Source organism: Ornithorhynchus anatinus, chromosome 20 (genome assembly GCF_004115215.2).
Source record: "Ornithorhynchus anatinus isolate Pmale09 chromosome 20, mOrnAna1.pri.v4, whole genome shotgun sequence".
Taxonomy (NCBI): Eukaryota; Metazoa; Chordata; class Mammalia; order Monotremata; family Ornithorhynchidae; genus Ornithorhynchus; species Ornithorhynchus anatinus.
The window spans coordinates 21316004-21340856 of NC_041747.1; the positions used below are offsets into that span (position 1 = coordinate 21316004).

Genomic DNA, 24853 nt, shown 5'->3' on the forward strand with positions numbered 1-24853 from the left:
GATGCCCTCGGCCCCAAGTCCCACCAGGGACGCTAAACCCGCTACCCCCCCGGCGGCCCCTCTCCTGCAGCTGGACGTACAAACCAGCCGCCACGGTAAAAATTGGCCGTGAGGAACGCCTAAAGTTGAAGGTGAAAGAACTTCGGGGCAAAACCGCCTGAACCGCACACATATTCTCCACAGAAATAAAGATACGTTTCTGGTCGATTTTTGTTTTGAGCATTTATTATTTCACATAAACTTCTACATTACCTCCACGTGTTTCAGAAAGGGGGGATAGTTACCTGACTTATTTAAGGCACTGACAAGAAATGGGCGCCACGGCAGTGATCGATTCTAAGTTCCAAGTTTCCAGTCCCACACAGATTATCTCTGGCGTACTCGGGCGCTTTCATAAATACTAACTCAACAAAAACTGTGACTTTAATGAACATACAAATATATTAACTTTAAAAGTTATGCACAATTCAAATGCTTCCACATTCCACATTTCCCAAATGTTCACTTTCATACCCACATGCAAGCTTTCCACTTTCCTTGTTCTACGAAGCTGGACGGCTAGTTATCGAGAGAAAGGCAATCTGCTAACGATCCAAGAACTAGAAAGACCTTTTCTTTTCTCTCTAGAAGGCTTGAGCAAGTTTAAAGGCTTTTCAGTAGTCCAGGCAAGCAGATAGATTCCATTCAAGAAAGAAACGTCCGCACTGTTCCCTTGATGGTGCCCCTACAGATAGGGCACTTTCTTAAAGAGGGAGCACACTCTTTGCATACTACTAGATGGCCACAAGGAATAAATACAATAGAAACCTCTTTGTCCATACAAACTTTACACGTTCTTTCTTCCTGTAACCTCCTCAACTGTTCTTCCATTGGTAGGCCTAGAGAGACAAAAGGAGAGTTTTCCTCAATAAAATCTGCTTACCCTCCTCGTTCAAAGAAAAAAATAAATCACAAACCTGGACTCTATAAAGTAACTATGAAACTTTCAGGTTTCATAAAGAATGAAGATGCATAATCACTCTAGCTCTTTAGTGTTAATAGGTGCTTTTTTATTTTTACCTGAAACATCTTCGGTTGGAATATACTTCATGTTTTTTTCCACTGCAAAAAGGAACAGAAAGAAAATGTTACCTCACAAGATATAGGACTCAGAAGAAATTATAACCAGCCCCAACACTGTAAATTCTCTTCATTCCATTTAGCTGAATAGCCCAGATAAGTAGTTCTCTAGACTGGGGCAAAGGTGAAACCTGACTGCACTTTTTTCCATTATTGAAATTAATTAGGACCACAAAGCACAAAAATTCATAAAGCTTCGCCCTGAACCCCTGCCCATAAACTCACCAAACAAATTCTTGTACAAGATGCAATCATCTTCTTTCAAACAGTTCTTGAATATGTTGGCGGCGGCATTTCCTTTGACTAAAACTGTATCGATCAGTTCTCTTGCTTGCAGAGATGTCTGAGTCTTTTGCTTAATGACATCACGTTCCTGCTCACTTATCACACCGGCCGATAGCAGACTATCCAGGATAGGAAGCACGCAGGTCAAATGTTGAAAGAGAGCCATCCTATTCTTCCGGATTAACGACAAGTCATCTTGGTTCAAGAGGAGAGAAAAATGGATTTAAAATGCTACATTCCTTTCCCAAAATCCCGACCGGCTAAATGTGACACGTAAAATAAGACCCTTCTAAAGAGGGATTTTGTTTCATGATAATTTTCACCTTACACTATTATTACTAGCAATAATAATAGTACTTAAACACTGTACTAAGCGCTGAAGTGATACGAAATAATCAGAAGGGACAAGTTCCCGTCCCACACTAGGATCGCAGTCTGAGAGGAATGGAGAACAGAAATTTAATCTCCATTTTACGGATGAAGAAACTGAGGCAGAGAGGGTAAGTGATTTGCCCAAGGTGACAGAGCAGGCAAGTGGCAGAGCCAGGACTAAAAGGCAGGTCTCTGCCTCCCAGGCCTGGGCTCTTTCCACCAGACCACTCTGCCTCTCACGGCAGAACCGTGCGTACCCGAAGGCTACGAGTGAAAAGAACGCAAAGGCGGTAGGGAGAGGGGAGTTTTGCTCCTCTAATTTCTGGTGTCTTTCAAGTGAAGAACCACCCAGAAAACCGCGGGCACGATGGCAGGCTTCCATCGTGGAGGGGATGGCCACCCCGGCACCAATCCTATAATGGAGCCCCTCTGTGGTGTAAGACAAGAAAGAAGATCCTTGGGCTGGGGCAGGAAGAGAAGGACCCACCACAGCCCTCCACCTCCCCCACCTCCATCGCCTCCTCGGCTTACTGAGAGAAACGATGGGGAGAGGGTGGGGCAATACTCAGTGCAACTCTGGACCTGACCCGGTTGTCCCCAGAGACCGGTCGTGGGGGTCAGGGCACTGGCACCCATTTGGATATGGCACTGCCGACCTGGGTTCCCACCCTAGCCTCAGCAACCAAGCCTCCCGAACCAGGCGGACCCACGGCCGAATATACAGAGGGTAGCCCGCCGGACATACCTGACGCCATTTCCTCGTTCTGTCTCTCCTTTTCCTCTTCCCTCGTTTCATCTTCTGCATTAAGTAGGTCTGACACCAGGTCGTTGACCGTCTTGTAGTTTTCTCCCGTGGTTAGAATTTTACTCTGAACGGTCTGTTTCACAAGTCTTCTACTGAAGCCCATTTCCAGAGCGGCTTTAACCACGGGGTTGCTCATCATGATGGCATCTTCAGCAGGATTTTCTCCGGGACCAAAATGAATAACTATTTGAAAGAAAAAAAAGGAAAAATAAAATGAAGTAACGTTTAAGCAACTTGGGAAAACCCGACCGTGATTTCAATGAGCAGAGACGCTGTAAGTATTCGCACCACACAAGCCATGCTAGATCACATTATACATAGGAACATGAAGCAGGCCCGATTTTAAATAGGGTTTAGATAAGGTTTTAACTAAGGAAGAACAGATGGAAAAAATCTCTAGCGCCATATCCCCAAAGCATGTGCAGTTAAACCATTTATGTGAATGCAGGACAAGGGCAAGATTTCAGTTGACCGTCTCTAGACTGTAGTAAGCTCGTCGTGGGCAGGGAATGTGTCCGCTTATTGTTGTTCTGTACTCTCCCCAGAGCTTAGTACAGTGCTCCGCACATGTTAAACGCTCAATAAATATGATCGACTGACTGATTTCAGCTCTTGTACTGCGTGCCCTTTATTACTCTGCTGGACCTAACAGGCTCTGTATACTTTTGCAGCGATCCGAGCGACCCGTTTAATTGCATGCTTTGCATTCTTTGAACAACGATCATACATACTTGGTGGATCGGCGCTTTCATCCACAGGGGTATCTGAAGTTGACAACAGCTGGGGAACGAAAGATCACGAGGTTAGTGGCACTGCTCGGTTCGGGACGGAAAGAGCGACGCTTTTACACTTATATGGTCATCTCAGTGAACATCCTTTGGCCAAATTCTCATCACTTAGAAAGATTCAAATCTCATTTCTAGCCACTCCTCCCACCCTCGGCCTATGAGTCTGTGACCTTTTCCCCAGTTTCTGGAAGGCAAGGAAACATTGGAAACTTCCCAGGCAAAATCACGTTTGCAGAAGCCACAGTGTCCCCAAACTCAAGTCATTCTCCTCGAACGAAAACTGCACATACCATTTTAAGGGAGTTAGATGACCTGGAAGGCGTAGCCACAAACCTCTATATTTGGCCTTGCTACAACCCTATTGGGTCACTTATTTAGCTGCTTTTCCAGGAAGGATGGAGGTAATGACGTTCCTTGGGAAACTCTACCACAAGTTTGCAGTCTACCTTCTTTCCTTTCCACCACCCCGTCCCCCGCCCCTCCAAACCTTAAGAACTTGTTTTGGAGAATTCATATGCAAACTGGGCAGGAGAACGGTTAAAAAAAAAAAACACCTTCCAGTTACCCCTAAGGTGAATCATAAGAAGCCAAGTATGCTTTGACTGATTCTGCTGATTGACAGTCTTTTCTTGGAGAACTGTGTTCTTACAGAATTAAAATTTGGCTAAATTAACTGGACTTTTAAAATGGAGAACATATCATTATTGATGATTATCCACTGGCCAATAGTAGTGATTGGTTGTAGAGCATTAGAAGAAGTGCTCCAGTTGGGTATAACTGAGGAAGACACAATCCCAGATTTTTGAGAAGTTTGAGTCGTTTAGAGAAGCAGTGTGGCCTAGTGGAGTCAACAGAACCTGGGAACCCCAACTCTGCCACTTATTTGCTCTGTGACCTTGGCCAAGTCACTGAACTTCCCTATGCCTCAGTTCCCTTATCTGCAAAATGGGGATTCAACACCTGTTCTCTATCCTACTTAGACCGTGAGCCCTGCGCGGGGCTCCATTTTCTTATATCTGCCCCCCCTTAGTACGGTGACAGACACACACTGAACGCTTAACAAATACAGTTGTTATTATTTACCTGTTCAAGAAGATGAGGGTATCTAGCCTGTATCTGATTGACAAACTCCTGTCCTTTCATGCGTATCATGTATTCACACCTAAACAGAGAAAAAAAGTTTCAAATCAGATATTTCACAATATATTTCTCTTCCTATGGACTGATCTACAAATTTTCATACACAAACCTAATGGTCTTGGTCACAGTGACAAACGGATCTTCTAAGTCCAACTTAAATGAGTAAATGGAACAATAAGGAGAAGGAAAAAGCCAGGCAGCATTGAAATGGTCAGGAAAACAGTGGGCGGGGATCAAGGGGAGAAGAGGCTGGGTAGCAAGATGGCTTGTCCCTCCCCCTTTATATAACTATAACTCTCCCTTTAGCTCTTTCCTTCTCTATCTCCCGCCCCACTTTCCTCCCTCCCCCTTCTCCCCTTTCACTTTGACTTCTTTCTGAAGAAAAACTTGGAAAGCAAATGTGAACACCACGATCAGGTCTGAGGGGTCCCCACAGAGACCAGAGAACTCAACTTCCTTAAGAATCAATGATATTTACCGAGCACTCACTACGTGCAGAGCTCTGTACCAAGCACTCGGGAGAGTACAATACAACAGAATTGGCAAACACACTCCCTGGCCACAACAAACTTACAGTCTATACGTTACAGTTGAGGAAACTGAGGCACAGAGAAGTAAAGTGACTTGCCCATGGTGCTACTGCATACAAGTGGTGGAGATGGGACTGAACCCAGGTCCTCCGACTCCAAAGCCCATGCAATTTCCACTACACCGCACTGCTTCTCCCTGACGCTTAGTGGTCTGTCCAGGCGATGGGCTTGGCAGGGCCCCTCCTCCCAAGAGACTCTCTACCTGATCGGATTTGCCGATCAGACCGGGAGAGCTCGTGCCAGGAAGCAACGTCCGCTGGGTCACAGTAGGGGTAGCCTGGCTCTGAAACCCACGGACGATCCAAAGCCCTCACTGAGTAACTAACTTTCTACCTGTCCACCTTGAACCTCCTAATAAAGGTGCTAACAAGTAGCATGAATAAGTTGCACCTCCGTTCATCTCCTCTTTTCTGGCCCTGGTAAGCAGCAAAGCGAGCAGAACGTGCCAGGGAGGAGGAGCAGACTGGGCCGATGGTTGGAGTCAGTTCCTAAAGACTGGAAGTTGTCAGGGTAAGGCAGTAGGCCGGAGGTCTAGAACTATAGGGAACACGCTCCCGAAGTGATATATTGCTCCGTTTTGATAACTACTCCGCTCTGGGCTGTTACAGTTTTCTAGACTGTCAGCTCGCTGTGGGCAGGGAACGACTCTGCCAACATTCTTGTACTGGACTCTCTCAAGCACCTAGTACAGTGCTCCGGACACGAATTGTTTTTGTCTGCCTGGCTCCCCCGATTAGACTGTAAGCCCGTCAATGGGCAGGGACTGTCTCTATCTGTTGCCGATTTGCACATTCCAAGCGCTTAGTACAGTGCTCTGCACATAGTAAGCACTCAATAAATACTATTGAATGAATGAATACATCGAATACCACTGACCATTGGCGAATACCATTGGCGATGGCAGAGAAAACTCCCAGGGCTTGGCAGGTGGGCCACATGACTTCTTCGAGGAAAAGTTCAGCCCTTTTAGTGAACCCACCCTAGACTCAGCTTGTCTCGGGCAGTGGGAGATTAGCTTCCAGACTTCGGCAGGCCATGAAATCGCCTGTTTTGGGGGGACTCGTTTGATTCTGCCTCCTCCCCAGAACGTCATCCCACCTGTCTAGTCGGAACAGGGGGTTTCCTAGGAGAACCGAGCCATAGACACTACAGGTTTCAGTTAAAACGACCTCTAACCTTTCCAATGAGCTTGTCCTCCAGACATTAAGCTCGTCCTCTAGACTGTGAGCTCCTTCTGGGCAGGGAATGTGTCTGTTTATTGCTGTATCGCACTCTCCCGAGCACTTAGTACAGTGCTCCACACACAGAAAGCGCTCAATATAACTGAATGAACGAACTTCTAGCAAAGCAATCTTTCGAAGAAGCGCGCACGGAGCCGCGATTACCTCGGAAACCATTTCGCGTGCTCGATCCACGGGTCATCTCCCGACTCCCAACATCTCAGGCCGCCGTCACAGCAGAAGCACTTCACGTCGTCGTTGCGGCCTAGAAAACCCAAAATCGCCCCCGAGAGAAAGTTCGTCAGGCTCGAGCTACGATCGGTAGCCCCAGGGCGACCAGGTAAAACCGAAGGGCGGACGCTTCGCCTGGATGCGGCACGGCCTACTGGGCAGACCACGGGCCTGGGAGTCAGAAGGTCAAGGGTTCTAATCCCGGCTCCGCCACTCGTCTGCTGTGTGACCTTGGGCAAGTCACGTCACGTCTCTGGGCCTCAGTTTACCTCATCTTTAAGATGGGGATTGAGACCGTGAGCCTCATGTGGGACCGGGACCGTGTCCAACCTGATTTGCTCATATGCTCCCCCCCGCCTTCCCGCCCCCCGGGTGCCTGGCGCTTGGCAAGCGCTTAAAGACCAGTTATTAGAGGGGTCGTTCTTACCTACGTAATAAAAGCCAGCGCTGGCGAGCTGCTCCGGCTGCACCGGGATCCTGGCCGGCCAGTTGAGGAACGTTTTCACCCGGGCGGCGTGGGTCTGCATGCTGGCGTTAGAGACGTTGAACCTGGACGCGTCCCGCGTCTGCCTTTCCAGAAACGGGCAGCCGGGGAAGTGCCTCCGGTGTTCGGACATGGCGTCGTCCTTCGGTTCCCAGTTGCTCAGCTTCCCCCCGCAGGTGAAGCAGGCTACTCGGTCCCCCGGCCCGGTGTAATAGAAGCCCGCTTTGGCCAGGGCGGAGGGCGACAGGAAGGTCAGCGGCCACGACTGGAAAGTGCAGATCCTGGCTTCTTCGCTGCTCATGGCGGAGTTGTCCACGTGGGGTCTCGGCTGGGACAGGTCTTCGATGGCCCTGGAGGTCACCGGGTCGAGGGGGAAACTGGAGAAAGACCCGCTGAAGTAACCGCTCGGCTCCAAGCTCGGAGAGATGGTCGCGGTGGGCGAGAGGCTGCCGAGGGGCGGAGGACAGAAAGCGGAATAGGACGAGGCCCCCGGGTTGTGCGTCTGAAGCAAGTTCTGAATGAAGCTGCAGCTGGGATACAGCTGCTTGTGTTTCTCGATCGCGCTGTCTCCAGGTTTCCAGTTGTCTAGCATCAGGCCGCAGCTGAAGCACTTGACCTTGTCGCTCGCTCCGGTGTAGTAAAAGCCGGCCCGGGCGAGGCTCCTCTCCGACACGGGCACGTTGGTCGGAAAAGTGGAGTAAGTCGACATCCTGAACAGCTCGCACGAGAAGTCGTACTTCAGTTCGTACCCGCTGTTGCCGTTCATCAGATTGGACAAAAACATGCTGTTTGCGACCACGTTCATAACGAAATATTCGGTGGGGGTGGCGGGGGATACGGGACGAGTCTCCCCCCGGGAGGTAGTTTTGTGCACGGTTTGTAATTTTAGACAGGACCAGGCTAAAACCCTGGGAGTTAATTCTGTTTGTTTGTTTCCTGGCCTCCCAGTGGCCTGCAAGAGACACCGAGCCCTCCGAGCGGCCTGATCACCGGCACCGGCCGGGCTGACGGGCTTTTCCCAGCAGGATTGAGGGGGTGCATCAATCTCGCGGGCCAGCTGGGCTACCCAGAGCAGGGCAGACAGAGGGATGGCAAGTCTTTCAGGCTCCTGGGGGAGGCCATTGGGTAATTCAGACGGTTTCAGAGGCGCGACAACTATCTCGGGCCCGCGGGCGCCCCGTTACAACGCACCTCGGCCGTGACGGAAGCCGGTGGACGGCATCCCCCGCAGACTGAGAAGGACCTGGTGACATCCTATGGCCTGAAAGGGTGGTTGCATTTCTACAAGTACCTGAATCCCCCACTCAGAGTAGCTTATCCTTCTGGCGGTTCCAGCCAACACGTTCCAAGAATCTCACGCTTTCCTACATTTCGATTTCATACTTATTTGTTTTTGGAGAGGAGTTGCGAAATTCGGCTACTAGGAAAATGGAGAAACTGGCCTCAAAAGAGGAAGACTCGTTCTTACTGCAGAACACCCCAATCTTCCTGAGGTTTTGTGGGTTTCTCTCCTACAAGCAAAGAGAGGGATCACATAAGTTGCTTATTTTTCCCTTCCAAAAAAAAACAGAACAAAAGCGGCAAGAAAATCTTGAAATGGAAAAAATTGAAACTTAAATCTGACAATCACTTTCCCACCATAAGACGCCTAATTGAGAGTAGCCTGTGTTTTTGAGCAAATTAAAAGCTCTTCAAAGATAATTCTGAACGTTACCCCATTCACCTAAAGTCATCTCTCCCTCTTCATCTCCGGCTACCGAGACTCCGTGTTTCTGGTCCCAGAGACACGAGGAGCTGCAGTAAGAATGATCCCCATATTTGGATAGGGATCAGCTGAGACCTCTAGAAGGATACTGCCACGTTACTACCCATAAAAACAAAATTTAGGTTCCCAATCTTATCCGGGTTGCTTGCGAAAAACCGAATGGCTACGACACACACAGAATGTTCCAATGTTAGAAAACGCCACTGGATCTCCATGGTGCTCAACTGGGAAATACCTTTGGACCATGTCTGAAAAGTAAACAACACTCTCTGAACCAATCATTTGTCATTTACTTAATTTCTTGTGCACAAAACTACCTCCCAGAGTTCAGACTCTGTCCCTTTGGGGGGCTTAAGTCGCCATATTGTGATGCGTCGGTCTACAGAAGAAATTGGAAAGATCTACAAGTAGAGAGATTCTGGTAAAATCTGTAGAGGGAGGGAAAAAAAGCCACGGAAACAGAGGTTTAGATGACGACACCACCCGAAGACAAAAACTTTGATGTTTTCTCTAAGAAGAATCAGAGGAGTCAAAAGAAACTCCCCAGAGACGGCAACTAACTGTCAAATACGTTTCCAGGCGGAGAGGTCACCGCACCAATCAGAAACAATAAAATACTTCTGCTAGCAATGTGTATTGGGAGGCGGTGTGGCCCAGTGGAAAGAGCACAGGCCCAGGAGTCAGAGGACCTGGGTTCTAATCCCCGCTCCACCACCTGTCTGCTGTGCGCAAGTCACTTGACTTCTCTGGGCCTCGGTTACCTCATCTGTAAAATGGGGATTGAGACGGTGAGTCCCACATTTCCAACCTGGTGATCTGGTACCTACCCCGGTGCTTACTACAGGGCCTGGCTCAACTGTATATATCTTCATTACCCCATTTATTTTGTTAATGAGATGTACATCACCTTGATTCTATTTATTTGCTATTGTTTTAATGAGATGTTCTTCCCCTTGACTCTATCCATTGCCATTGTTCTTGTCCATCCGTCCCCCCCGATTAGACCGTGAGCCCGTCAAAGGGCAGGGACTGTCTCTGTTACCCATTTGTACATTCCAAGCGCTTAGTACAGTGCTCTGCACATAGTAAGCGCTCAATAAATACTATTGAATGAATGAATGGCGCACGGTAAGTGCTTAACAAATACCATAAAAAGGTACCCCAGGATGATAACACGGGGCTTGGGCTTAAAACTCTTAACCACAGATAAAGCCCAGAAGTTTGCTCAGTGACACAAATTGGGAAAGACCAAGAGAAGTCTGTATGGTTTAGGTGAGGCCCCCGGAGGCAGAAGCCCAGTCCCGAAGGGGTCTAAAATCTGAGGCCAACCGGACTGCCCTCTGCAGCGGCACAGCCGACGTCCCGGTCACGGAGTCCGGTCCCGAGTCGTCTCTCCCCGTAACCGCCGTCGCAGTCACTCCCGGCAATTCACCAGGTGGAGAAGGGCCATAGTACGGAAACCTCACGGGTGGCAGTGAGTAGGGCAGTTCTCCCGCCCGCTTTCCCACAGTGCCAGGAGAATAACAACAGTAGTAATATAACGTCTACGACGACGACGGTGACCACGGTATTTAAGCACTTACTACGCGTCAGGCACCGTTCCGAGTGCTGGGGTAGATACAAGCTCGTCAGGTTGGACACAGTCCCTGTCCAACGAGGAGCTCACGGTCTCCATCCGCATTTTACGGAGGCTCAGAGAAGCGACTCGTCCAAAGTCGCAGAGCCAAGTGGTGGAGCCGGGATTAGAACCCACACCCTCGCCCCTGGGCCACGCCGCTTCTCCGGTGGCGAGTTGGAGGGTGTCTCCCGGAGGCTGCCGCTGTCTGATATTAGACCCCAACAGACCCGCCCTCACCCCGAGAGACACCCTCTATCGAAACTTAGAAAGTCTGGGTCCCCACCCAATCCGCGGCTTCTCCAGATCCATCAACCCAGCGGTACGTGTCGAGCGCTTTCCGTGTTGAGAGCACCCTCCCGGGGGCTTGGCAGAGGACGACACGACGGAGCGCGGGGGGCCCGATCCCTTACCGCCGGGGGTTTAGGGTCCGGAGGGGGACGGTGGTGGGATCCAGATCCCAGCCGGCGCCACGGCTGACCTCATCCCCCGCTCGCCGTGACCTCGGAAACGGGGAGGAGGAGGAGGGGAGGTGGCCGGAAGAGACGCTCGGTCCCTGGTCTTCCCCCGCCCACGGGGACCCGGGAAAGCAATCTGAAAGGCCGGGGGGGCCCGGCCGCAAGTCCCCGATTTTCTTCTGGGCTTTCTGGACATCTGGTCCCGCTACCGAGGGATTTCCCCCGGCTGAGCGCGACCTTTTCCCTCCTCACCCACCTCACGGCCCCGAGGAAGGGGGGGTGCTCAGCAGAGCCGGGGGGCCGGGGGGGGCAGGGTTCGAGGAGGAAGACCGTTCCTCTGCCTCGTCTGCAGCAAATGCCTGGCCCTTCCCGGCGGGAACATCTATTAGACAGAACTGTCAGAACTGTAATCGACCCCGATCCCAAACTTTTTATCCACTGGTGCAATTTTAGAAGGCTTCCATAAAATCGAGCAATCGGTGGTATCTGTTGAGCGCTTACTGGTGCAGGGCACCGTACTGAGTGCTTGGGAAAGTACAGTACAAGAGAATTAGCACACAGTCCCTGCTCATAACAAGCTTACTTCAGAAAGATAGAAAAATGAACACTCTGGACAATCGGCCTGCCCAAAAGGGATAGCACTTGCCCTCCGCAGGACTGTTTTAACTACACTGATCGTTCACTCCACTCAGAAATAATAATAATAATAATAATAATGTTGGTATTTGTTAAGCGCTTACTATGTGCAGAGCACTGTTCTAAACGCTGGGGGTAGATACAAGGTAAACAGGTCGTCCCCCGGGGACCTCACAGTCTTAATCCCCAGTTTACAGATGAGGGAACTGAGGCACAGAGAAGTTAAGTGACTCGCCCACAGTCACACAGCTGACAAGTGGCAGAGTCGCGACTGATAGACGGCCACAGCAAAGAACATCAATCGATCAATGATATTTATTACACGTCCACTGTGGGCGGAGCGCTCTACTAAGCACTCGGGAGAGCAGAATACAGAGTTGGCACACGTTCCCGCCCACAATATGTTTAGTCTAAAGGGGGAAACGGACATTAATATATAAATAATACGTAATTTAAAGATATCTACGTCCTCAAGGACAGTCTACTGAGGCCTGGATTTATCTTTAACAATTCTGAAATACAGTACTTGTGATTTATTTTCTTTTTAAAGTTATCGACAGGGCTGCCTTCCCTCAACGGTGGCGACGATCGATACCCCCGCTAAAACGACGCGAGGTCAAGTACGTGAAAGAACGGGTTTCCTTTAGAAGGAGCGGCCCCACTCAACGGAAGCCCTGACAGACAAGCTTTCTCACTAAACCTGGCACGAGGACGGGAGAGTTATTCAAGTGGGCGGCGCAGATCCAGCTGGCCTAGGGGAAAAAAGCACAGGACTGGGAGCGGAGACACTCCGGTTCTAACCCCGCCTCTGCCATTCACCTGCTGTGTGACCTCAGACGGGTCACTTGCCCTCTCTGGCCCTCCCTTTCCTCACCTGAAAAGCGGGGATAAAACACCTGTCCTCCCTCTGCCCCAGTGGGGCGGAGACTCTGTCCTCTGTGACTGGCCTCGGCCCTCGGCGCACCGTCTGCACATACGGGCTACCACCCTTGTCCCACTGGAGCCCGGGCCTAGGAGTCGGAAGGTCGCGAGTTCTAATTCCGCTCCGCCACCTGTCCGCTCCGTGACCTCGGGCGAGTTACCTCACTTCTCGGAGCCTCAGCGACCTCGCCTGTAAAATGGGGAATAAGGCCGTGAGCCCTACGCAACGCAATTTGCTTGCAACCACCCCAGCGCTTGGTACAGTGCCTGGCACGCGCTTGGTACAGTGCCTGGCACGTAGTAAGCGCTTAACAGATACCATCATTATTATTATTTCTACGCAGCCGGTCCAGCCCATCTCAAACCCCACTGAATCTTCGGAGCTGTCCCTTAGGGCAGCCCGCACCCCACGCTTCTTCCCTCTGCCTCTCCCCCAGTCCCCCTGCTTGCCCCCCCGGGGGCAATTGACCGAGTGCTTCTCACAGACAGGACACTGTACTCAACTCCCAGGACAGCATGAGACTCCCCCGAACGGGCAAACACGTTCCCTGTCCGTGACGTCCTTTCCACCTTAGGATGCAGACAGGTTGCCCCCGTCCCTCCCATCAATAGATCGGTAGTATTTACTGAGCGCTTACTACGTACTGATCACTGTACTAAGCGCTCGGAAGGGCGCACCACCACTCCCAGAATCAGCAGCCCCCTTCGCCACCCACCTTGGGATGCCCCCCAGGCCTGGCACCTGCCCTCCAACCTCCCATCAATCCATCAGTGGTCTTTACTGAGTGCTTCCTCTGTGCAGAGCACTGTACTAAGGAGCACTGTACTAAGTGCTCTGCAGAGTGCACCACCCCAGACTTAGCAACCTCCCCCACCTTGGGAGGCCCTCCGGGCCTGGGGTCTGCTCTCCAACCCCCCATCCGTGGTACTTACTGAGCGCTTCCTCTGTGCAGAGCACTGTACTAAGCGCTCTGCAGAGTGCACCACCCCAGACTTGGCAACCCCCTCCACCCTGGGAGGCCCCCCAGGGCCTGAGGTCTGCCCTCCAACCCCCATGCGTGCTATTTCCTGAGCGCTTCCTCTGTGCGGAACACTGTACTAAGCGCTCTGCAGAGTGCAATACCCCAGAATTGGCAGCCCCTCCACCTCGGGAGGCCCCCCCAGGCCTGAGGTCTGCCCTCCAACCCCCATGCGTGCTATTTACTGCGCGCTTCCTCTGTGCGGAACACTGTACTAAGCGCTCTGCAGCGTGCACCACCCCAGACTTGGCAACCTCCCCCACCTTGGGAGGCCCGCCGGGCCTGGGGTCTGCTCTCCCACCCTCCCCATTAATGGCATTTACTGCGCGCTTCCCCCGTGCGGAGCACTGCGCTAAGCGCTGCGCTGGGGCTACTCACCGGGGCGGCGGAAGGACTGGTCGAGCCCGGGGCAACGGAGGGCGGGGAGGGGGGGCTCCTTTAGGAGCCTCGCCGGCCCGGGGGAACCTACAGAAAGGAGGAAGGACGGACGGAAGGACGGCCAGGGCGGGGGGAAGGCGCAGCTCCCGCCCCCTTCCCGTCACCGGCCCGCAAACAAGCAGCCTCGGGAAAGTCCCCACCCCGCACCTACTGCGCATGCGCCCCCTCCTTCTCCACCCCCCCTCCCATCCGGAGCGCCTGCGCATGCGCCGCCTCCCCTCCAGCCCCGCCGCCGCGCCTGCGCCGCCTCCCTCCCTTCCCCGAGCCTCGCCGCCGCGCCTGCGCATGCGCCGCCTCCCCCCCCCCCCACGCCCAAGGGGCGCCGCCGCGCCTGCGCATCCTCTCTCGCCGAGCAACCGCCGCCCGCGCCTCCGCCCTCCCTTCCCCGAGCACCGCCGCCGAGCCTGCGCATGCGCCACCCGCGTCCGGCGGCCCTGCCCCCACGTGGTGGTGTTTGTTAAGCGCTTACTAGGGGCAGAGCACTGTTCTAAGCGCTGGGGGAGATCCAGGGTCATCAGGTTGTCCCACCTGAGGCTCACAGTCTTCACCCCCCTTTTCCAGAGGAGGGGACTGAGGCCCAGAGAATAATAATAATCACGTTGGTATTTGTTACGCGCTTACCCTGTGCAGAGCGCTGTTCTAAGCGCAGGGGGAGATCCAGGGTCATCAGGTTGTCCCACCTGAGGTTCACAGTTAATCCCCATTTTACAGATGAGGGGACTGAGGCCCAGAGAATAGTCATGTTGGTTTTTGTTAAGCGCTTACAATGTGCAGAGCACTGTTCTAAGCGCTGGGGGAGATCCAGGGTCATCAGGTTGTCCCACGTGAGGCTCACAGTTAATCCCCATTTTACAGATGAGGTCACTGAGGTACAGAGAAGTGAAGTGACTTGCCCACGGTCACACTGACAGGTGGCAGAGCAGGGATTCGAACCCATGACCTCTGACTCCCAAGCCCGGGCTCTTGCCACTGAGCCACGCTGCTTCTCTTCTGCTTACTCTGCGCACAGCACTGTACCAAGCGCCCAGGACCCTCTCTATCAAACCTCGACCTCCCCCCCAAAATAAATATATTAAATAAATAATGAAACGGCCCCGAAATCCCATTTTATAACCTCTCAGGCCTGTCCCAAGTTTTCCCAAGTTTGGGCAAAGCCAATTGCCCAAGGCCACACGGCAGACAAGTGGCGCGGCCGGGATTAGAACCCATGACCTTCTGACACCCAGGCCCGGGCTCTGTCCAGCGTCTGGCACATAGCGGCCACTTAGGTCTGGGCCTCGGTTACCTCATCTGGAAAGTGGGGATGAAGACCGTGAGCCCCACGGGGGCCAACCCGATCGCCTCGTATCTTCCCCAGGGCTTAGTACAGTGCTGGGCAGGTAGTAAGCGCTCCAGTACCGTAATTATTATTATAGCAGGTGCCTAGCAAATAGCACGAGAAACATAAAAACATAGGCTTTACCTGGAGAGGGCCCAAGCAGAGCTCCCGGGGAGGTGTCCCTCCGGGCCCCGGGCCCCGGGGTCATCTGTCCTTGAACCCCACGCAAAGGACAGGTGCTTTCCTTCTCGGGAGGGGAACCCCGGCAGGCGGAGCCCCGCAGACTTCCCCTCGCCCAACCCGGGGAATTCCGTGCCCCCGAAAGCGAGCGTTTCCCACTTCCTGCCCGGGCCCACGCCCGCGGCTCGGCTGTCGATGGGGATTCGGTTCGGTCGCGCTTCCCGAGCCCTCGCTGGGCGCACGACACTGTCCTGAGCGTTTGGGAGAGCACGGCGCAACGCACGACGGACACGGCCCCCACCCGCGGGGAGCGCACGGTCCGGAGACCGGGGCGAAGGCCCGCGCTCGACGGTCGCCTCGGAGAGGAGGCGTTGCTCGGGGACCCCGCGGAGGACGAGACGCCGGCGCGTGGGACGGTCCTCGCTAACTGGAAATGTTAACCGCCCCCCACCCACCGCCTTAAAAAACCACCCTGGATTTTCAAGCCGTTTTGTTTTCCATTTGAAGTCACCACTTTTGAGCTACCCGTTTCAAACACGCTGCTGAAAACTGCCGTACTCTGGCTTTTAAACCTGTGGGGAGTTTTAGGCTGGGTCTGATTTCACTCCTGTGGGGCTGCGGAATGTACAGAGGAGGAGTGGATATTTGAATTTCAGATAACCAGATGTCTGATATGAAATCATTTTCTCTCCCCCAACGGCCCCCGCAGAATCTTTGTGCTTTCCCTCAAAGTATTTTAAGAGAAATATGGCGATTTTTCATAACGTTGGTATTTGTTAAGCGCTTACTAGGTGCAGAGCACTGGTCTAAGCGCTGGGGGAGATACAGGGTCATCCGGTCGTCCCACGTGAGGCTCACAGTTAATCCCCATTTTCCAGATGAGGTAACTGAGGCACAGAGAAGTGAAGTGACTTGCCCGCAGTCACACAGCTGCCGAGTGGCAGAGCCGGAATTCGAATCCATGACCTCTGACTCCCAAGCCCGGGCTCTTTCCACTGAGCACACAGCGATATTACAGATGGATTCCCTATCCACAAAGAGCTCACAGTTTCTGACTAATCGCATACCGCCACCCCCAGAGTTCCCTTTCTCAATCAAAACTATTTTGCCCAGTGCTTACTGTGTGCAGAGCACTGTTCTAAGCCCCTAGAAGATTGCAGTAAACTTATTTGAGACACGATCCCTGTCCTCAAAGAGTTTGCAACCTAGAGGGGGAGGCGGGCTGAAAACAGTTACCCGTCGGAGGAGCCAGTCAACGCTGAGGGAGAGAGGTTGGGGAGATTTGAGATTAATCAGGGAAGGCCTCCCGGAGGAGACGTGCTTCCAGAAGGTTCGGAAGATGAGGAGAGCCGTCTGCCGGGTGTGAAGGGAGAGGGAATGAACAAGAGGTCACTCTGCATCAAGTCATGAGAAGCAGCGTGGTCAGTGGAAAGAGCCAGGGCTTGGGAGTCAGAGGTCGTGGGTTCTAATCCTGGCTCCACCCCTTGTCCCCTGTGTGACTTTGGGCAAAGTCACTTCACTTCTCTGTCCCTCAGTTACCTCACCTGTATAATAGGGATCAAGACTGTGAGCCCCATATGGGACATTCTGATGACCCTGTATCTGCCCCAGCACTCAGAGCCCGTCAAAGGGCAGGGACTGACCGATTTGTCCATTCCAAGCACTTAGTACAGTGCTCTGCACATAATAAGCGCTCAATAAATACTATTGAATGAATGAATGAATGAACGTATTAACATATACCATAGTTGTTATGGAAGCGGCATGGCTTAGTGGGATGAGCACGGGCTTGGGAGTCAGAGGTCGTGGGTTCTAATCCCGACTCCGCCACCTGACTGCTGTGTGACCTTGGGCAAGTCACTTAACTTCTCTGGGCCTCAGTTACCTCATCTGTAAAAATGGGGATTAAAAAAATGTGAGCCCCGCGTGGGACAATCTGATTACCCTGTATCTACCCCAGCGCTTAGAACAGTGTTCTGCACATAGTGAGCGCTTAAATACCATAATAATAATAATAATATTCCATCGGCTCACTCCCTCATACTTCTCCACTCTCCCGCTTCACAACGAAGGCATTCTTAACTCCTCTCAAGCTCACCTACCCACTGTGCCTTGTTCTCTTCTCTCCCACCTCCGACCCTTTGCTCACACCCCTCCTCCTGTGTCTGAAAGCCCCTTCTTCCTGCCAATCCTCCACATTCTGTAAAAATCCCGCTCCCTCTAAGATGGCGAGCCCCACGTGGGACAAGGGACTGGGCCTGGCCTGATTAACTGGTATCTAACCCACCGCTTAGAACAGTGTTTGACCCAGGTAAAAGCACCTAATGAATCCCATCAAAAAATAAAATAAAAAGGTGGGAGGGAGAACGAATGATAAATTGCTGGAAGAAAGGATGACTGGAAGGAGAAGGCGGGAATGAAAGTCGAGGGAAAAGTAGCAGGCGGCAAAGTGACTTCTGGGTGCCGATCGCTTAAATTTTGCCAAAAGAGGACATTCGCTAGCAGTGGTGGGATAAAAGGGTGAATTTCAGGGAAGGGAAGCAATCGGCTCACGCCACGTCAGCGAAAAAAGGAGAACTGCAATAGTGTGAGCCGCTTAGACCTTGGCTTTGATTGAGTGAATGAAGGCAGAGATTTGGGCAATTCCCAGAACACTCTGTGAATGACTGTGAAATCATGTGAGAACGCGTGCCCTTTGAGACACAGGAGGCTGATTCATGTGGAATCAACCAAAAGGGGCAAAAATCCACTTCACGTTAACAGAAAGCTCACAGTCATTTCTGAAAGAAAAACTGAGACCAAAAATTGGAATAATCAGTATTAAAAAAAACCCCAAACAATAAATACCTTAAATAGGAGTATCTGAAGGTTCAGAAGCAGAGTGGTCTAGTGGAAAGAGCAGGGTCCTGGGAGTCAGAGGACCTGAGTACTAATCCTGGCTCCACCACAAGTCTGCTGTGTGATCTTGGGCAAGTCACAACTTCTCTGTGCCTCAGTTCCCTCATCTATAAAATGGGGATTAAGATGATAATAATAGTATTAAGATTATTATTATTAAAATTATGATAATAATATGGTCTTGGTTAAGCACTTACTATGTGCCAGGCACCGTACTAAGGGCTGGAGTAGATACAAGCAATCCACTGTAGGGCTCACAATCTCAATCCCCATTTTACAGAGGAGGTAACTGAGGCACAGAGAAGTGAAGCGACTTGCCTAAGGTCACACAGCTGTCAAGTGGCGGAGGCAGGATTAGAACTCATGTCCTCCGACTCCCAAGCCTGGGCTCTTTCCACTAAGCCAGGACGCTTCTCTATCCTAGTGGAAAGAGAAGATGTCCAGGAGTCAGGAGATCCAAGTTCTAGTCCCAGCCTCATCACTAGTCTGCTGGGTGACCTTGGGCAAGTCACTTAACTGTTCTGAGCCTCAGTTTTCTCATCTATAAAAGGAGGATGCAGTAGCTTTGAGGTCCCTCGGATGAGGGACGGGGTCGGATCTCTTCATTTGGGACCCACTGCGGCACACAGTAAATGCCAAATCGATGTGCAATAATTATTGTAGATTGTAAGGTTGTAAACTCCTCGAGGATAAGGATTGCGACTTTGACCTCAATGTACTTTTCCAAATGCTTAATACAGGACTTTGAGAAGAGGAGGCGTTCAAATAGCATTTGTTGTTAGGGCAAAAGGGGCTCCAAAAGTATTTTACTGGTCCTGGATTCTTAGCGTTATCTGAAGAGCTCTGATTTAAACTTAGAGGACTGAGAGGCTTCAGAGCATTTCTCCACTTTAGAGTTATGGATTTGTGAGCAAGGTTCCTTAATGAACGCCACAGAATATTTGAGAGATTTAAGTAAGCTTGTGAGCTCAGAGAGAGGAGTAGGTAGATTCAAAAACAGTGCTCTCACTGTCAGGCTTCATTCCTGAGACCTGCAGAGCTGTGATACGCACCAGTAACTCTGTTGTATTGTTCTCCCCCAAGCGTTTAGTTCAATGCTCTGCACACAGTAAGGGCCCAATAAATATGATTGAGCGATAACCAGACAGAGCCACCATTTGTATTTTCCAATAGCAGGGAAAAATAATTTAGGGACAAATATTTGAACGTGGAGCATAAGCAATTCCACAGGCTTACTGTAACGGTAGCCAAATGTGACAAACCAATCTGGTCAACAAGGATAAATGAGCATAAAAACATAAAAGATGTCATTTCTGGGTGAGACTTCCCAATCCCAGAGGCATTCCCCCCGCCAGTGGCCCCGAGATTCCACCCCTGGGTGGTCTAAGATGACGTTATGGACAAGAAGAGCCCATCCGTGCTCGAAAGTTTGGCCGAAAAGACAGTCAGTCGATCGTATCTATTGAGCGCTTACTGTGTGCAGAGCCCTGTACTGAGAGTACAATATAACAATATTATAGACATTCCCTGGCCACGGTGAGAACGATGAGAGACGATATTCCCTCCCAGTAAAGCAGTAGTTGTAGTAGTTGTTAGTTCCTTGGGGATCAGAAAGTCTGTTGCACTGTACTCTCCCCAAGCGCTTAGTACGGTACGTGCTCCATAAATATCACTGATTGATTGAGATACTGATTGATTGAGTTACTGATGGAGTAACTTGAAGCCAAGTGATAAGGCGTTTGTGGCTGATGCGGAGAGATTTGGGAAACTGATGGGGGGGTGGGTTTGGAGGAGTGCAGAGATGCGTGCAGAGTGGCTCTTCGGGAAGGTGATCCGGGAAGCAGGATGGAGTTTAGCGTGAATCAGGGAGAGAGGGGATGTTGGGAGACTAATGAGGAATGCTTAAAAAGTAGTCCGACTGTGACATGATGGGTGCCGGAACCCAGGCAGTGGACGGCTTGGGTGATGATAATAATTGTGGTATTGGTTAAGCGCTTACTCTGTGCCAGGCACTATGCTAAACGCTGGGGTAGATACAAGATAATTGGGTGGAGGGGAAGGGGTTCTGGAGGAAAGCGGAATCCGGTGGCTGGTCTGTTTAGTACAGTGCTCTGTACGCGGTAAGTGCTCCACAAATACAATTGATTAGTTGGCCCTGGGAGTTGCATTCCTGAGCAGCTCTAGATTGTAAGTTCACTGTCGGCAGGGAATACGTCTGTTATATTTTTATACCATACTCCCCCAAGCACTTAGTACAGTGGTCTACACACAGTAAGCGCTCAGTAAATATGACTGTTTCTCTCCATCACAGCCCTCCCCTCCCGCTTTTCTCCCCTAGACTGTAAGCTCTTGAGGGTATGGATCATGTCTACTTATTCTATTCAACTCTCCCAAGGGCTCGGTACAGTGCTGTGTACATAGTAAACACCACTGATTGACTGGCATGTGTTTTGTCCACCGAAGAGAAAGCCTCACCTAGGGAATTAGAGGCCTGGAGTGCACACACACAAACACACGTGCCCAAAGTCCGCGATGAGTAATTTCTCCAACTCTGCTGTCAAACAGCTCACGAACAGCCCCGTCGGTAAGAAGCAGGGAGGGAAATGACTGGGATGGCTTCTTCCTGCTCCTCGCCTCCAAAGTGGTGGGAAAAAAAAAACCAACCCATCAGCCTTATTCGGTTTTGACCTGAAAGAACTGAACACCTCATAGACTTCAGAAGAAACTGAGGAGGAAAAGTTGCTGGGAGAAATGAGCAGCCAAGGAACAGGAGAGTGGAAACACACGGTTGAAGAGTATTTCTCTAATGAGTAATCAAGAAGCAGAAGTTTAATATTTTCTTCCATTTAGGACCTTTACATCAGAAGCGTCCCTCCCACGGTGGGTTCTCAACAGTCCCTTCTGACGGACCGACAGAACATAAATTCTTATTCTAAATGTCATGGGTAAGCAGGCTATAGTGACCTCCCTTCCTTTCCTGTGACTCATCCCCAGATCACCTTCCTTCCGAGTCACCGCCCCCTCCTCCTCACCGGGCTTTGGTTTGACATGAAAATGCTGAGCCTCTTCCTCAGCATTAGGAGCAAATAAACCAGATTTTGGGGTGGCAAGCAGCGTGACCTGATGGAGAGAGCAAGGGCTTGAGAGTCAGAGGACCTGGATTCTAATCCTGGCCCTGTTTCTTGCCTGCTTTGTGACCTTGGGTACATCACTTCACTTCTCTGTGTGCCTCAGTTACCTCATCTGTAAAACGAGGATTAAGACTGTGAGCCCCATATGGGACGTGATTATCTCCTATCTACCCCAGTGCTTAGTAAAGTGTTTGGCACATACTAAGCACTTGAATACCAGAGTTATTTCTTTTTTATTTAAACTCCTTGAGGGTAGGGATCCTGTCTACCAACTCTATTATACTCTACTCTCCCAAACGCCGAGTTCAGTTCTCTGCACACAGTAAGAGCTCAATAGATACCACTGACTGATTGACACCAGTAATGGTGTAACTCGTTTGGAGCACAGCGTTCAGAAGGATCATGATACAAAGTGATAACATCCTCATGAACAACAGCATGTACTGAGCACCTACTAGGGGTTTGGGAAAAAACAAAACCAGGAGTCAAATCAAGGCACAATTTTCTGCCCTCTTAGAAACTAATGGTTCAAGCGGGCAATGAGTTAATAGGGTGGGAGAGTAGATATGAACAAATGAGTGTATAGGCAGGGACAAATCAACAAGGAGGAGTTTGGCCTAGTGGAAAAAGCCTGGGTCTGGGAATTCCAGCTCTGCCCCTTGTCTGCTGGGTGACTTCGGGAAAGTCACTTAACTTCTCTGGGCCTGAGTTTGTTCATCTGTAAAATGGGGATTCAGACTGAGACCCCCATGTGGGATGGTGACTGTATCCCACCTGATTATCTTGCCTCTACCCTGGTACATAGTAAGTGCTTAACAAATACCACTGAAAAAAGGGGGAAAAAAACCCCTAGAAGTCCTCCTGCAGTGCTGAGGCAAGTGGTGAGACAACAGGAAAGAAAGGGGGTTTATTAGGCACTTCTGCAGGAGGTGCTTTTTCAAATGAACTAGGAAGGAAGTGCTAGGCCGGGATTAGAAGTGTGGTCTGGTGGAAAGAGCACAGACCTGGGAGTTCAGAGGACTTGGGTTCTAATCCCAGTTCCGCCACTTGTTGGCTGTGTGACCGGTCAAGTCACTTCACTCCCTCTGCATTTCAGTTACCTCATCTGTAAAATGGGGATTATGACTGTGAGCCTCATGTGGGACTGTGCCCAACCTGATTAGCTTTTATCTACCCCAATGCTTAGAACAATGCCCGGCACATAGTAAACGCTGAATAAATACCATAAAAAAGGGACTATTGTTTCCATATAAAAGCCTTTTTTGCCTCACTTCCAACCATCCATGACAACGTTTCATATCAAAAGAATCATCTTTGACCATGAAAGACAACCAGGAACACACACACACATTTATTTGTATGCTTATACCATTTTCGCCTTTGCTTGCTATTGCCAACTGCTTGTTTTGTGACATTGGTCACTTCACTTCCCTGTGCTTCAGTTTCTTCAACTTTAAAATAGGATAAGACTGTGAGCCCTATGTGGAACATGGACTGCATCCAATCCGATTAGCTTGTACCTACCCCAGTGCTGAGACCAGTATTTGATGCATAGTAAGTGCTTAACAAATACCATAAAAAAATCTCTAGAGGATATACCTACATACAACTGTTTTTCACATACACAAATACACACAATTATTTGTATTCACTCATTCGATCTATTTACTGAGTGCTTATTGTATGCAGAGCACTACAGCAATAAAAAGAGACAATCCCTACCCACCCACAATGGATTTACAGCCTAGAGGGGGGAGAGACAAACATCACAGCAAGTAAACTGGCATTGACATCTTATACCCATGCACACCCAGAGGATATACTTACCCACAACTCTCGCCCTCACCCACTCACACAGACGCAGTTCCTAGAATGCATTAGAGACAAGTTCTTCGCACTGAAGGTTGAAAAACAGGAGAGAACTACTTGGCATTTGCCAACAGTAATGACTTAGAGAATTTTAACATGGAAGTCAGATCTGGGGAAAGAAAGCAAGCTGGACAGTAAGAGACAAAAAAAAAAAAAGGAAACTCTGAAAAGGAGAGAAAATGAATTTTGAGAATGGGGATTTTTATCAAGCATCTTGTCTTATGCTGTTGAGTCATCTCCGACCCATGGCGACTCCATGGACATATCTCTGCCAGAACGCCCCACTCTCCAACTGCAATCATTCTGGTAGTGTGTATCCATAGAGCTTTCTTGGTAAAAATGCAGAAGTGGTTTACTATCGCCTTTTTAAACCTGAGTCTCCACACTCAACTCTCTCCCATGCCACTGCTGCCCAGTACAGGGGAGTTTTGACTTGTAGCAGATGGCCTTCCACTCGCTAGCCACTACCCAAGCTAGGAATGGAATGGGTATGACTCTGCTTGATTCTCCCTCCCTTAGCCAAGACTGGTAGAGTACTGGAAACTCTAGGTGCGATCCTGAGAGGGGATTATCAAGAGTAGGGATTATTACCATTATTATTGTTGTCATTATTATGCTATTATTGATATTAATAGGAAAGGTCTCAAAGGGAGTAGGAGAAGACGTTCTGAGCATTGCCTAAGGAAATATTAGAAATTCAAGGCTTGTCTCTAAGCAGTACCAAGACAGAAAAGAACTTGGACCACAAATAGACTTGTCTGCCAGAACAAATGGTTTTGCAATATATATGTTATATAAACATTGCATGCTTCAGTTTAATCTATTTTTTTTGGTTTTTTTCACTTGTGTGAGTTCTACCTTCTAACAAACTTTAAATATAACACCCTCGGTAAGGTAGCTCTTGATTAATCTACAATTATTCTGAAGAAACTGCTTCAAAATACTGTCCTGATGAGTCACGCTATTTTTGGATCTTACCAATGGTTTTTCCAGCCCAGTATTCTGTCTTGAACGGATGCTTCAGTTTTTCTGGCCCTCATACTAACACTCAATAAATACTGTGGATTGATTGATGGATTAGGTTGGGTTCAGAGATCAGCGGTCCAGCATGGCCTAGTGGATAGAGTACAGACACGGGAGTCAGAAGGTCATGGGTTTTAATCCCGGCTCCGCCACTTGTCTGCTGTGTGACCTTGGGCAAGTCCCTTCACTTCTCTGGGCCTCAGTTACCTCACCCCTGTAAAATGGGGATTAAGACTGTGAGCCCCTTGTGGGACAGGGACTCTGTCATATCCAATTTGCCTATATCCACCCTGGTACTTAGTACGGGGCCTGGCACACAGTAAGTCCTTAACAAATATCATAATTATTATTATTATTACTCCACAACCACCCTGGGTAGTCAGGAAGAAATCCGTGGGAAGCCAGGAAAATTGGTAGGAGGTGAAAATAATTGCCCTCTTCTGCTTAAGTGAAAAAAAGAGGAGTATCTGGTAATAGTTGGCAACAAAGGAGCCCGAAAATTTATGTTCTTTCCACCAAAATTGGGAAACGGAAGCTGGAAAGTAGAA

The 24853-nt window shown here is 50.1% G+C and overlaps 1 protein-coding gene and 1 non-coding gene across 4 annotated transcripts; both read right to left on the reverse strand.

Moving 5' to 3' along the window:
* Window positions 1-203: 203 nt before the first annotated feature.
* Window positions 204-13980, reverse strand: LOC100077243 (baculoviral IAP repeat-containing protein 2). Of its 3 annotated transcripts, none has more exons than XM_001509476.5 (9): window positions 13827-13980; window positions 6978-8545; window positions 6485-6584; window positions 4453-4531; window positions 3313-3361; window positions 2522-2764; window positions 1345-1599; window positions 1060-1101; window positions 685-878 (listed from the first exon to the last, which is right to left on the reverse strand). In XM_001509476.5, the coding sequence occupies exons 2-9, from the start codon at window positions 7837-7839 to the stop codon at window positions 685-687; spliced, it is 1824 nt and encodes a 607-aa protein (XP_001509526.1). In that variant the 5' UTR covers window positions 7840-8545; window positions 13827-13980. The 3 variants fall into 3 exon arrangements, with proteins under 3 accessions (XP_028904066.1, XP_001509526.1, XP_028904065.1); XM_029048232.2 differs by having other exon boundaries at window positions 6978-9227; XM_029048233.2 differs by lacking the exon at window positions 13827-13980 and having other exon boundaries at window positions 204-878; window positions 6978-7839.
* A 9733-nt stretch (window positions 13981-23713) lies between these two features.
* On the reverse strand, window positions 23714-23849 carry LOC114805981. The gene has a single exon (XR_003754112.1). It is a non-coding gene; the product is annotated as a small nucleolar RNA SNORA7 (small nucleolar RNA).
* Window positions 23850-24853: the final 1004 nt, after the last annotated feature.